We start from the raw sequence: 15,276 nt of genomic DNA, 5'->3' as shown, positions 1-15,276 counted from the left end.
CAGTCATCTCAACATTATCTCAATTTTATAAGTATTTGTCCCCATATCCAGTAAGTAAAACTAAAATAATAATAATAAAATACTATAATTCCATGGATAGAATATTGTTTTATAGAAATTACCACCTCCTCGCTAAAATTAGAATCATCCACCACTTGGTACAAGCGCTCTCAGCCTTCTCCTGGAATGTACCATTTCTAGATCTGGGGAGATACATTCAAAAACGATCCGTTTGTCAGACAGCTTTGTGTATTTTCAGGTACGAGGATAATAACACGTTTTCGGTTGATATTTGATGCCGATGTATTAATATCACGTCGAGTTTTCGCCGCGTTCGTGGTGTGGAATGGTACAGTCCTGTGCCCCCCACTCCTGTGCTGTGTGGTGCAGTCGGATGAGTCAGCAGTGTGGGCGTGGCCCGGAGCCCTATATGTTCAGGGAGCGGGGCCGAGTCACAGTGACAGCCGCCGGTGCAGAGTGACAGCCGCCGCCATGCCTAGAAGTCAGACAGTCGAGGTCTATGTCGTGTATTGGTGAGATGACGCTGCTCCTCTCATGTGGGGGGTGCTAGTACCCGGGGTAGCTGCAGGGGTTGTGTGCTTATGGTGCTCCCCTTTAAATGTGGCTGAGCTGCACAATTGCATCTCCTGGCTGCAGATTCTGCATCATGTCTGCAGTGTTTACACTTGCAGGGACTTCCATCTCCTTGGAGCCTATGGATTGCATGCTCCTGATCTGTGTAATAGCTGGGATCCTATTCCCTCTGGTGGAAGCTGAGCTGCAGTTACAAGCACTGACCACTATACAGAGAATGGCGCTGTACTTCATCTCTAATATCAGTGCCGGGATCTGGGGGATACACTACTGATCTATAGTGTAGAAAGTTCATTGATAACTTAAAGGTGAAAAAAAAGTTAAACGGGTTGTATCAAGTTATTTTCCTCCCCTAGATAACTATGTGATCGGCGAACGTGCAACTGCTGGGACCCCACAAACTGGGTCTGATATGTGGAGCGACAGGTCAAGCGTGTGACCTGCACCTCTATTCAATACTATACGAACGGGAGAATTGCTGAGAACAGCGCTCTGGTATCTCCTGAAGTCTTATTCATTGTTTATGTATTGAAGTTATTTGCAGGACACATACCTGGCCTGCTGCTCTATCAGGATGAGATGTGATGAGTGGACCCTCTCCAATCAGATTGTTATCCCGTGGTTAGGGGCTAACTTGCTGTGTTTGGACCCACACGGATCATGAGATCTGGTGGCTCCGGGAGAATGGAGCGGCCAGGGGCGCATGTCCATTCACTGTCTATTGAACTGGTGACAAAGTCATCGGGTTTCAGATTTTGTTTTCTGCTTTTTATGTATCAGTTTGTCATCTCTACAGGATCTCTGCTTGCTTTCCCTTCATTGCTGCCCTCCAGTGGATAGGTCAGTCCTGATCATGTGATGGACACGCGGTTGCCGCTCCCCTCTGTGCCCATCGCATGACCAGGACGGAAGGATACGCAGCATTATATATAATTGTAGGGAATCGGTGCATTGGCCGAGCCCCCCAGAGTCTCCTAATCTTCAACACCCACCCCCCCCCCCACACAGCAGGGGACCCCCTCTATGATGCTGAGGACTGTCTAGGTTCTCCTATATGTGCAAATTCTCTAGTCACATGACCGCTGGGACCCCAGTGATCATTAGGGGAGCGCACCAGTCCCCTAAAGTACCTCAAATGAATGAGCCCGTAATGTGTGTCTGCAGGGGTGACCCTAAACTCCCTCTGTTCCATCTAATAGTCACGTATCCAAGTAAGTGGGTTCTCCATGCAGTCTCTCGAACCAATGCTGACATCAGCTGTGAAGAGACACAATTTTTAGGTGTCAGGTCCTGGTGACTGCGCCCCTGATGCTGCCCCCATCTTGCTGCATTTGGCGCTGCCTGAGGCAAGGGACTCCATTAGCCTCATGGATGGTGCACCGCTGTGTGTATACTAGACCAGGGGTCTCGGGACAGCCATGCTTTGAAGCACCATGGAGTGAAATCTCATCCACTTACTTTTTTTTTTTTTTTTTTTTTTTCTTTTGGGCTCTATAGTACTTGGATACTTTTGGTATAAATTGAAATCAAAGATAATTAGTGGAGCCCACAAAGTATCTCAGAGCTACAAGCCTGAGGAGTCTTCTCTTTAATAAGATGCCAAAAGCATGGTTGTACTATAGAACCCGCTAAACTTGACTCGTCTCTGACAAAATATGACTCTTCTCTGCTCATTTCCACATGTCTTTGGAGATTTTTTTTTTTTTGGCATGAAATAATTGGGTTAATTGTTTAATAGTCCGTCCACCAGTGTTGTGTTCTGCTATAATAATCTGCTGTGTTTTTCTTATTTCTCACATAATGGCTAATTTTTCCATTTTTGTTTCTCCTCTAGTGGCGCCTGAGGGTACCGCCCCAAGGTAAGAAGTCACTTGTGTGGGGACTTAATAAGGAACTGCTATCTTCAATAGGCGTCGTGGTGTCTATGATCCTCCCGGCGGAGCCTTTCATCTTGTCTCGATTATTTCCCCTTTTTCTCGGTTATTATATTGTGGGTTATGGAAGTAACAACATTTCCCTTTCATCTTCCACATGTTAGACATGGACTGGGTGAACTTTAACAAAAAAAAAACCCTTCCACTAGTGATGATGCCTTTAGTGGTAGAATAAGGTGACTGCAGTGTTCACATTGACCAGTAGATGTCAGTATAATCCATACACTACAATTGAGGGATCTTGCTTTACCGCGTGTTGTGATGCGGTTAAATATCTTTATTAGTAGGTGGGGGGTGCACGTTCCTGGTTATGTGGGATATGTTGATGTATATGGGGGGGGGGCGGGGAATCTTTTCGGCCACTTGTGGGTTTCTCTAATATTTAACGGTTCTGAAGATTTAACCTTTATAAATTTCCTTTAGTTTCAGCAGTTGCAGAAGGACCTGGAGAATAGGTTCCCCGGGCTGCTGAAATTTGTAAGTTTGCTCTCCGTTTTGGTGATTTAGATGTTGTGACATAATGGCCGCCGCGTCTATACGTGTAACTTGTGTATTTCAGGAGGGTGAAGGTACGCCGACCGCAACTGGGTGGTTCGAAGTCTCCATTAATGGGAAACTTGTTCACTCAAAAAAGGTAAGTGCACGGTACTGCTCATCGTGGTGGTAGCATTTCCATACTCTTTACCTTGGAAGGGGCGGGACTGATTTATGCCCCTCCCCTGAGGAGGCTGAGCGATGCCCATACCCTGAAGAGTCTCTACCATTACTGTAGAAGTGACGGCTCTTGCTGCCGACTACAACGACCCCCCCCCCCATCTATGATCTGTGCACCAGGGGTGACCCGGCTATACCCTGATGGGATCCAGAATTCCCCCGGATCTGGTGTTTTGTGAAAGACTCTCCTATTTCTCGTATATAAGACTCCAATATAGAAATTGAGCTGTTCAGGCCCTTTCCTTGGGTACATTTAAAAGGGAATGGTTAATAGGACCTGTTTCTGATTGCTTAAAGGGGATGTCTAGGGGGTGGAGTTTAATATTAAAGGGCTGTAGTACCTGGGTTTGTAATCCTCCTTACATTGTGTAGTTGCCTGTAATGATCAGGTTCTGGCTCTCAGACCCCCATTGATCTCTAGTGTAGGAGACCTTGTCTGTCTCCTGTTGCCGTGCACCTTATGATGCGCCTCTTACACCCAGTCTTGTGTACGGAGGTGATGACTCCTATGGTTTGGTAACCTTGGTGTCAGGTCTGATACACACGGTTATTTATGTCCTGTAAACCTGAGTAACTGGTCCTGGGCGGCTGCAGGGTGTAATGTGAGACTGGATAGAAATCTCTGCAGGGACTGCGCTTGAACTTGGGGCCGGTGACTGAGGACGGGGTGGGCCCGGACATCCCTTAGGGGCAGCACTACTGCTCTCTGGTGGTCGCCTGCCCCAGCACTGGATCTCTGCTGCTTCTAGTTGCTCATGTGATAGCTGAGCCGAACACTGGCCTCAGCAGTGACCCTTGAGACCAGTGTGTGAGCCCAGCTAGCGCATGCACAATATCACCGCTGCTGTAGGTTCTGCGGCCGTTCCCGCAGTTATGTGCAGGAAACTTAAAATTCCTCGTAGGTTGCGTATTAACCCTTAATCTCTCTTAGAATGGAGACGGTTACGTGGACAACAGCTCAAAGCTGCAGAGGATTGTGGCCGCTGTGGAGTGCGCGCTGACGGGATGACGGAAGTAGGAACGTAAACGAGTTTTCTGTATGAGGAGCAAAAGGTAAGAGGCGACCTTTGTATCCGAGATAAACTGGTTATGTGCTATTTAAAGGGGACCTGTCACATGGAAAATGCAGTTTAATCTGCAGGCAGCATGTTATACAGCAGGAGGAGCTGAGCAGATTGTACATAGTGTCCTATCTGCAGGCAGCATGTTATAGAGCAGGAGGAGCTGAGCAGATTGTACATAGTGTCCTAACTGCAGGCAGCATGTTATACAGCAGGAGGAGCTGAGCAGATTGTACATAGTGTCCTAACTGCAGCCAGCATGTTATAGAGCAGGAGGAGCTGAACTGACTGTTTCTGGGGAATAAAGGTGATAGCGTATAGACCGTAGCGTATACCCTCTGACTGTGCATAAAATGACCTCAATCACTGATCGTTCCACCTTCATTAGTATAACTCGCTTCCAAAGTTACTTTTTCCCCAAATATATATCTCTATCTGGTTGTTTTGCTTCTCCTGCTCTGTAACATGCTGCCAGACTGTATATTCATGGTGATGGCTTCCCCTTTTTAAGTACTTAAAAAGTTTCCAATGCATTTGGTTTATGAATAGATGTGGTCTGTGCCCATAAGTATACAATCTTATATACACTTATTGGAGTAGTGATTTGTACGAGTCTCCTATATGACTTGTATTCTGCATTTGGGCAGGTTTCCTCTGTTCAGACAATGTGTAATCAGTTGTTGTGGAGCTGGAGATGAAATGCTGTTGTGGTAGGAAAGTAGTAGGTGCTAGAGGACATTATAGAGCACTGCTGCACCACTTTGCTCCAACAGCCTTTGTCTGCAGAGGTGTCTCCTCTCACTCAGCCTCTGCCTGCCCGCTCCCTTCTCCATAGACTTTGCTACAGATCCTCATAAGGAGAGCACTGATACTACTGGAGTGCAACAAACTGATTGGGAGGGGATTGGTTACCACGAGTTGTAATACTCCACCTGCCAACACACAATGTGCCAGGGCTCCCCAGAGGCTCCATGTGCCAGGTACTGCTTGGGGTAGAATTGTGTTATAACCTGCGCCAATCTATAACAAATGTGTAACCTTTCCATAGCCATAATACATCCCCCACCACGAGTGTATCTAATGCTCCTCCTGGGGGGGGCCAGTATCTAAGCCCTGACAGGCCTCTTGCCTCCTCACTACAATGTCGGCCTCTTCCAATAGGTGACACCACTTTCTTATTTTGGAGACGTTTATGTGTGATATTTTCTCTCTGCAGGAGGGTGAACTCTTGTTTCTTCCATCTCGGCCGAGCACTTAATGACGGGAAACGCTAAAACGCCGGCAAGCGGGGCCGCTCCCAGATAACCCCGTGCAGGACGCCAAGATGGACCCAATGATGGTCTCCGGCCTTTGCTTCCATGCGTTATAAATAAATGTTTTTTTTTAATATACTCTTTATATAGTCTCTTTATGTGTGTTGTGTCGCAGTCTGAAGCATGAGCCGCGTCCTGGGGAGGGTGGGGGATGGACGCCTGGTGCTAGAGGCTCCTCTCTTCTGGTTGTGTCCCAGGAATCCATTATGAAGGAACCGTCATAGGTGTGATGTATCCGGATGTGTTCACAAGTTCCATCTGGATTGTGGGGGCTTATTAGCATAAGCGTCTCAATAGAAACACGTGAGCTCTGTAACGCGTGGCCAATGTCTTGCATTGTTCTCACGCTCATTACCAATTACTTGCCTTTCTCTTATGACCAATATGCGATCAGGTCGGGTCCCTCCTCGCTCCAGACAGGACATCATCCAAGTTGTGTTCACATGTTCTATCAATGATCCAGATGTATCTCCTGCTTATCACGTCCCGTGTAACATTACAAAGAACGGCAAGAGTAAAGAACATCTATTAGTATCAAAAGCCGAAGATTGGGGCCATCTGTAGCCTGGGACACTGGACTAAACATAAAGCCTTGTTCACATTAGATCAGGGAGGAGACTCCACTGCAATCCGATGTAGATTCTGTGTCTTGTTTCAGACACTTGTAGATCTGTAACTCAAGGACTAAGCACAGTCATGGGGATGGGATTCCCAGCATCAGAGTGATGATAATAATAGTGGAAAGTGTGTAACACAGACCATGGGTGGTAAGTGGAGATGAGCGGACCTGATGTTTCCGTTCGGGTTCATCCTGTGCGACACATATTGGTGGTCAGGCAAATTGGCGTCCCTAACAACGTCTACGGTTGCTCGGGCCCTGATGTTTGTCCCGCATGACCGGGGTGTAGTGCTGGTCCGGCAGCTGAAGAGGCAAAGTGCTGCCCCTAGTCCTGATGTGGGTTTGTCCTATGTGACCCGGTCATATTTACGTATCGGTGGTTGAGCCGTCAAATTGACGCCTCCAGCAATCAGCCATGGCTAAGATTGGCCGGGGGAAATCATCATCTCCCCTCGGATCTAGGTGTAAGAACTTCTGATTGGACGGTTCCCAATGGTTTCATCAGGGTTTGTGATTGTCCCATGCGAATTGGACATAATAGGACATCCGAACATCGTGGCCTTGATTGAATAAGGGAATCCTGGGCTCCGCTCACCTCTACCTGTAAGCAATTTGTTACTGTGATTTATGATGTAGTCCCAGGGTCAGTCCGTGATGCTGGATACGGCATGGGCTTTGGTTGAGGCACTGACCCATGGTCGTATGAGGCCCATAGTAGAGGATTGTATGGGGTTTCCCGGACCTTCTCTGCAGGTTCTAGCCCTTGGATGACCTTTATTCGAATTCACAGACAGATCTTCGCTTCCTTTGATGTAAAGTCTGTGGTCCAGGTGATGGAAGAAATCCAGAAGCCGACAGATGAGCCTCTTGTCAACGCTGTGGGCACCCAGGACATCACCCCAGCACAATCCAAGGCAGCCCAGGAGGTGCCATGCTCAGTGCTATCCTAAAGTGTCACTACAAGAGGACGGAGAAGAGCTGGATTATCATTGGATCTCCTGCTTCAGTCCCCCCGATACTTCCTATACAGAAGAACCTGGATGGAAGTTACAATTTATAATCTGAATTTTCCGTCTTCTTTATACTGTATTGCTGTCCCCAAGATGCTGATACGACTGAAAGCTGTGACCGGACGGAGCAGTTAAAGTTTAATTGTAAAGTTATAAGGATTTTTACCAAATTATTATTTGTGATTGGCCTGTGCTGTGTGAGCACTAAGGAGTAATAGCTTATCTGCACGGAGCTGATACTCCCGATGACAAGGTGGGAGAGGGGAGCAGCATGAGGTGCAGAGGGAGACAGAGAAAGCTCTGTAGATTCACAGACTGGGATGGAAGGACTAATGGGGCACAGGGGAGATCTTGCACCTCACTATTGTGTGCAGGAGACCTCTGTAATAACAGTCCTGAAAACATCCAGCTCTGATACATACACAGAGAGCTGTGTCACATGACCTCCTCCTCTGTGAGCAAAAGCTCCTCCGCTTCCTTGAAAGCATCAGATAAAGAAACTCCAGGGCTAGGTATCACAAGGGGAGGAAGCGGCTATTGCAGCACTGAGGTAATCTGAGGGGGGCAGCTACTGGTAACAGATGATAGGCAAAGTTGTTTTAGTTTCCAAGAGCTATTGATTTGTGGGGGAAAAAAAAAACTTTAGTTACTCTATAAAAATAAACCTACTGCTGCTTACATGTTACATGCTGGTCCTTTGCAATAAATCAGAGGGCTTTGGTTGTAGTTTGGGCACAAGGTTTCGTTTGCCGCCACTTTTTTTTAGGTGAAATCTTTTTTTTTTTTTTCCTATAAAGAAAATCTCAAGTCATATGCAAATGAGTCGAATTTGTTGTGAATTTTAGAGCCAGCACTAGGGTTTCACTTCAGACGCCCCTATCTTTTGCTCTGTAGCACCTACTAACATATTGCCTGGTGTTATATTAAAGATAAGAATGTCATCTTACACATCCATCATCAGGCCCTGTGGTTCTAAACTACAGAACTGGAGATACAAGAAGTTAAAAACACGGGGGGCTACAGATAAAGATCCTGTTCACAGGCGCTATGGAACCAAAGTTGGGGGATGGTGCATACTCTGGAGCCTCCAAACTTGACTCATCCCTGATCAATGTCACATGACTTTGGAGGAGATTTTTTTTAAAATAGGTAAACGGGTGATATTTCACCTGAAAGAGGGAATTCTAGAAAGCACATTTCATCCCCCAGCTGTAGGGGTAAAGTTTAATAGAGTAAAACCTGCTGACAGGTTCTCTTTAAGACGTCACAACATCCCTGCTGATGTGGGCTCTGGGAATGGCCATGTTGTAGTCTCTCCGGCTGTCATGTCCCTTTGTTTTCATCCTTTCATCCATGTAGAATCTGTAAAAGTGAGATAGTCAATAGAAATTAAACTTGTCTTTGTTTGCAGTGGTCATACAGCTATTTGCCACTAGATGGTGCTATGTCCATTCTGTGATATATGTCCCTACTACTGTTGTCATTACACTTTCTACCAGTAGATGGTGCTATGTCCATGCTGTGATATATGCTCCTACTACTGTCGTCATTACACTTTCTACCACTAGATGGTGCTATGTACATGCTGTGATATGTCCCTACTACTGTTGTCATTACACTTTCTACCAGTAGGTGGTGCTATGTCTATGCTGTGATATATGTCCCTACTACTATTGTCATTACACTTTCTACCACTAGGTGGTGCTATGTCCATGCTGTGATATATGCTCCTACTACTGTTGTCATTACACTTTCTACCACTAGGTGGTGCTATGTCTATGCTGTGATATATGCTCCTACTACTGTTGTCATTACACTTTCTACCACTAGATGGTGCTATGTACATGCTGTGATATATGTCCCTACTACTGTTGTCATTACACTTTCTACCACTAGGTGGTGCTATGTCCATGCTGTGATATATGTCCCTACTACTGTTGTCATTACACTTTCTACCACTAGGTGGTGCTATGTCTATGCTGTGATATATGCTCCTACTACTGTTGTCATTACACTTTCTACCACTAGATGGTGCTATGTCCATGCTGTGATATATGTCCCTACTACTGTTGTCATTACACTTTCTACCACTAGATGGTGCTATGTCCATGCTGTGATATATGCTCCTACTACTGTTGTCATTACACTTTCTACCACTAGGTGGTGCTATGTCTATGCTGTGATATATGCTCCTACTACTGTTGTCATTACACTTTCTACCAGTAGATGGTGCTATGTCCATGCTGTGATATATGTCCCTACTACTGTTGTCATTACACTTTCTACCACTAGGTGGTGCTATGTCTATGCTGTGATATATGTCCCTACTACTGTTGTCATTACACTTTCTACCAGTAGATGGTGCTATGTCCATGCTGTGATATATGTCCCTACTACTGTTGTCATTACACTTTCTACCACTAGGTGGTGCTATGTCTATGCTGTGATATATGCTCCTACTACTGTTGTCATTACACTTTCTACCAGTAGATGGTGCTATGTCCATGCTGTGATATATGTCCCTACTACTGTTGTCATTACACTTTCTACCACTAGGTGGTGCTATGTCTATGCTGTGATATATGTCCCTACTACTGTTGTCATTACACTTTCTACCAGTAGATGGTGCTATGTCCATGCTGTGATATATGTCCCTACTACTGTTGTCATTACACTTTCTACCACTAGGTGGTGCTATGTCCATGCTGTGATATATGTCCCTACTACTGTTGTCATTACACTTTCTACCACTAGGTGGTGCTATGTCCATGCTGTGATATATGTCCCTACTACTGTTGTCATTACACTTTCTACCAGTAGATGGTGCTATGTCCATGCTGTGATATATGTCCCTACTACTGTTGTCATTACACTTTCTACCAGTAGGTGGCGCCGCAGTCTGATCCCTGCAATGTCTATAGAACAAGTGGCTGCTACATCAGAGGGAGACAACTTCTCTAATGCCCCCCTATATATGGATCTAGATCTACACACCATTGACCTAAAACTATAATTTGATGACTTTTTTTTGGGCAGAAACTGCGCCCCCCTGGCCCAGTGGCTGTGTCTGGTATTGCAGTTGTGCAGCAGACAATGTAGGGGGTTATATAGGAGGTAGAACAGCCTAATAGTATTAACATTTTTGGAAACAACACTACCTACAGTTCCTTATAGAGCAGAGGTTTAGGGCCCCAAAAAACACCCCATCAGTGAAGTCTACAGGGGGCGTACAGTGACTGATGCGCAGTGTCCGTGGTCTGAAGACGGCTGAGAGACCTGGACTAAGGGGTTAACAGTTATAGGCAAATTTTATATTAAGTTGTGGTTTCTCTTAAAGGGGTTGTCCAGAAATGCTGAAAGACCCTGTGGGGGACAGGGATGCCAAAAAAAAATTGAGAAAGTGAGCTTCGGATTTGGACCAGTACTTCCAGTCCTCATCACTGATGGTGCAGCCACGAGTGCAGGGGGAGGGACAGGATGAGCCGTGGCCTCCTTGAACCACGGGACATCAATTCCTCTTACGTAGCGAGTAACGTCCTCTAGTCCGTGGAGACCGCCGATTGCCGAAGACCAGAAATACCCGAGCGAGACAGGACCAGAGATGGGTAAGTACATGACTTTTACTGTTTTTACTGCCCCCCACAAGGTTTCACAGGACCCGTGTAAAACCTTTTTAAAGGGGTTGGCCACTTTCCCTCATGTTTTCTGTAATGTGTGTGGTGGAGGGGGGCAGGATATGAGGTAATTTACCAATATACATCTAGTAATGGCTCTGCTCTGCTTTCCTGATGTGTAAAGTGAAGCCTCCTGTCTTCTACCTCATCAGCCAGAGATTCCTGTCCATAAAATGGCCGCCCATGGAGGGTCATGTGATCTCTATACGTCCATGAGGGGGTTGGCCACTTTACCTCATGTTTTTAGTTATATGTGTGGAGGTGGGAAGGACATTAGGTAATTTACCAATATACACCTAGTAATAGTTCTGCTTCGCTTTCCTGATATGTAAAGTGAAGCCTCCTGTCTGTTACCTCATCATTTTACCTCATGTCTGTTACCTCATCATTTTACCTCATGTCTGTTACCTCATCATTTTACCTCATGTCTGTTACCTCATCATTTTACCTCATGTCTTTTACCTCATCAGCCGGAGATTCCTGTCCATAAAATGGCCGCCGATGGAGGATGAACAAGTGCCCTGTCAGGAGCTTAAAGGCGTTTTCCCACAAAGAAAACTTAGGCCCTATCCACAGGATAGGGCCTAAATTGCTGCTCAGTGGGGGTCTCAGTGCTGAGACCCCCCCACAGATCACGAAAACGAGGAGCAGCGCATGACCATTCTGCTCCAGTAATCTCTATGGAGCTGACAGAGATCAGTGAGCGCGGCGCTCGGCAATTTCCATAAGCTCCATAGAGATTAATGGAGCAGAACGGTTATATGAGGCCATTGCTTTATTAGTCTGACGGAGCGACGAGGGGTCCGACTAAGTTATCCTGGGACCCCTCGTTTTTGTTATCTGTGGGGGTCTCAGCACTGATCAGCAAGTTAGGCCCTGTCCTGTGGATTGGGCCTAACTTTTCTTCATGGGAAAACCCATTTAATGTTGTGTTCATGAATAATATCATAAGGTCCTGGCAGGCAATGGCTCATGGACAGGTAGTGGTCACATGACCCTCCATCTGCCGCCATTTTATGGACAGGAATGTCTGACTGATGAGGTAAAAGACAGGAGGCTTCACTTTACATATCAGGAAAGCGGAGCAGAACTAGTAATAGATGTATATTGATAAATTACCCAATATTGGTAAATTGCCCACACTTACACACACATTACAAATAAACATGAGGTAAAATGGACAACCCCTTTAAGGCATACATATAATGGAGGATTATTACAACCCCTTATCTAATGTATGTGGAGATGTTGGTGGTTAGGACTGGCAGATTATTGTTCCTTTGAGTAAAGCCGCACACCTGGCTGTGCTGGGCATGCGTGTGTAGGGCAGCGTCAGTAGGAATAGCTGTCAGATTTCTGAGCTTTATCCTTGCAGGTTGTGACTAATGGTGACGGCAGTGATGTGCTGAGTGTCGGCCATTGCTGTGGGGTGGTGATTATCCCATTCCACAGAGGATTTCCTGAACCTCCGGCTACAATAAAACACTTTGTCCTGGAGATTGTGTGACCCGTGTCCTGGTACCGATCACCACCACCACCACCGCTGCTGCGGCAGTCACACCCTGGTGCCTGCGGGGGGCGCTGCACCCATGACAACACATCAGTAATAGAGGAGCGTCTCATGTTATTCCGGCCTATTATCACAGTATCTCATGGCCGCTATATACAAGGGGTCTACACCAAATACATATTTATATTATCCATTATATAATAAATTATATAATCGTTCATGGCTTCTTATCATTGGAGGAATACTATCCTTCATCACTTATTTCTATGGAGGACAATATGGCTGCTCTGCCGTTCAGCCTCCACTCTTCCTGCCTGTGGCTGTGATGGCGGCAGGCGCATTGTGATGACATCACACCTCCCTCAGAGCCGCAGCAGCAGAGAAGTGCGCAGATCTGCTGCGCGGGAATGGAGAAAGGAGAGGATCCGCAATGAAGGGCGACTCTCCATACAAAGTGCACCGGACTCTTTAAGGTTAAAGGGAATTTACCAACAGCTGTGACCATGTGAAGCAGCAGAAAGTGTGAGGTATTGTCACTGGAGATCTTTGTTATGGTTCCTTTGTGTGTGTTGTTAGTAGCAGCAGGACTGTGAAAAATGGATTGACAGTCAGTTCCCCGGGTTACATACAAGATAGATTCCTCGGGGGAGATTTATCAGACTGGTCTGAGGTAAAACTGTTCTAGTTGCCCAGGGAAACCAATCAGAGCTCAGCTTTCATTTTATAAACGGCTGTGGGAAAATAAAAGCTGAACTCTGATAGGTTGCCATGGCCAACTAGAACAGTTTTACCTCACACCAGTCTGATAAATCTCCCCCCTTTATGTTTGTTCTTGAGTTGAATTTGTATGTAAGTCGGAACTGGTATATTTTATAATTGTAGATCCAGACTAAATTTTTTTGGTCCCTGTCACAATTGAATTTTCAACATTTTGTGCTGCCATGGAAACAAGGATTATGAATAAAGCTTCATTACAGACACCTTACAGCTGATCATTGCAGCCTGGGACTATAGCAACATCCAGAGAGGTCACCAGAGGGCAGAGGGGTCCGTCTGTAAGTCGAGTGTCCTTAAGTTAGGAACGGCCTGTATACATCGGTGGTCACATTTTAATTCCCAAAACTGTCGCTATGGTGACTATAAGTATTCACTGACTGAAATCTCTGAAGTCTTTCTTGAAAAGGATCTAACGTTTTCCCCAAATAAAAAGGACATTGTGAGGGTTACTTTATGAGTGTTAAGTATTCGCCCTGAAGATCTGTGTAACCATTCCTCTGTGTGTTGTTAGTAGCAGCAGGATTGTGAATAATAATTCAGTATACTCCTGCACAGCCCTTCCCCTTGCTGTAAAAGCTTCTGTTGGATACTACAACAGTTACCCAGGGGGGGAGGAGCAGTACAGAAGTACAGCGAAGAGATCTCACACAACAGTGCTCTAGGATGATCCAAGTCCAGCTACAATACTGGAATAGAAATAAAATTTTTCTAAAAACAACACACAAAAAGGTCTGATAACAATGATCTCCAAGGCTAACACTTAAAACTTATGATGTGACCCACACGATCCCCCTTTTTTTTTCTTTTAGGGAGATTTGGGAGATGGTAAACCCCCTTTAAGGAGTAGTTCATGCTGCAAGGGAGATTTAAGACAGTGACCATTTGTCAGTGGGGACAGATTGGGGACATGTGATCATGAGTAAACTTTAGGCTACAAAGTTGGGTGTTGCTGGCCCCCCCCCCCAAGTGCAGATGATACAGGGTGCCCAGCATATATACTTATCTTATACTTATTACTAATTACGTGAGTGAATATTATCCGTCATCCTTCCGGACAGACAGGAGCAATGGGAGAACTAAACCTGATCCGATTCTAAATACTAACACATCCCATTATCATCCCCCCCCCAGCTCCCAATACACTGATTTAAATGCAATGATAACAGGCAGCTCCCAATTCAAGGGGTAATTAGCTGCCTAATTGTGTCTACAGATAAGAAGCATTGATATGATAAACAGGTCAGTGTCCCCCATTGTCTACATTAATGATCCCGCATAATTAAATCAATTCTACCTCCCAGGGATGCCTGGGGGACTTGGGGGTAGGTTAAGTTTCCTTAATTGTATCCAATTTGGGCGTGTGATGGTGCAGTTTACATTCCAGCACCCTGGAAACTAAATTAGTTTGTGTAGAGGACATTGGTCACAAGTCTCTCTCACCTGTTCCCTGTATAGAGACCCCCCTCCCCCCCTCCATGTGTTATATAGACTGAGACATAGCCACACGTATAGGAGACAATTAGCCAAAACTAGATCGGCCAACCATGAATTTGGGACATCCCTATTCACATGAGATGGTTGGCCAACATGACTTAAATGGGCCATGTCGGCCAACCATCTCATGTGAATAGGGATGTCCCAACTTCACCCTACGGTGGATGGTTGGCCGAATTTGTTTTGGCTAATTGGCTCCTATACATGTGGCTACTATCTTGGGTTAGGGAATGTCAAATAAGGACGGCATGTAGCCAATGGTTATCTGCCTGACGAGATTCAGTGGTCACATACAGCACCATCACTATGGGTCAACAACAGAGAGACCAGACTTGAGTCCGTTTTTAGGGTTAGGGTCATAACTGTTGGAGGCTTCAAGGGATTCCATCATTCATGGCCAAGAATGTAAGTAAATGCATTCCCGTTGAGAAAATGATTGCAAAAACCCAACAAATGTCAGAATTTTTTGCAACATTGTGATAAATGCAACTGGGTCTTTCAATCTTTGGCCGTACGGTGGGGGTCATGGTTGTCCTGTAGTTGTAGGGTAAGTTTTCAAGACCATCCAGTAGAGAC

The 15,276-nt window shown here is 45.7% G+C and overlaps 1 protein-coding gene and 1 long non-coding RNA gene across 3 annotated transcripts in view; one reads left to right on the top strand and one right to left on the bottom strand.

Moving 5' to 3' along the window:
- Window positions 1-386: 386 nt before the first annotated feature.
- Window positions 387-5,688, top strand: SELENOW (selenoprotein W). Its single transcript, XM_072124191.1, has 6 exons — window positions 387-533; window positions 2,429-2,453; window positions 2,952-3,005; window positions 3,088-3,162; window positions 4,174-4,295; window positions 5,520-5,688. The coding sequence occupies exons 1-5, from the start codon at window positions 493-495 to the stop codon at window positions 4,249-4,251; spliced, it is 273 nt and encodes a 90-aa protein (XP_071980292.1). The 5' UTR covers window positions 387-492; the 3' UTR covers window positions 4,252-4,295; window positions 5,520-5,688.
- Window positions 5,689-8,437: 2,749 nt separating this feature from the next.
- Window positions 8,438-15,276, bottom strand: part of LOC140076778 (uncharacterized) — a 40,420-nt gene continuing 33,581 nt past the window's right edge. For both annotated transcript variants that reach the window (XR_011849653.1, XR_011849654.1), the window contains exon 4: window positions 8,438-8,607. This is a non-coding gene — a long non-coding RNA (uncharacterized lncRNA). The remainder of the gene's footprint in view (window positions 8,608-15,276) is intronic.

Source organism: Engystomops pustulosus, chromosome 9 (genome assembly GCF_040894005.1).
Source record: "Engystomops pustulosus chromosome 9, aEngPut4.maternal, whole genome shotgun sequence".
In the NCBI taxonomy this organism is placed as follows: Eukaryota; Metazoa; Chordata; class Amphibia; order Anura; family Leptodactylidae; genus Engystomops; species Engystomops pustulosus.
This window is presented reverse-complemented; position numbering and strand designations above follow the sequence as displayed.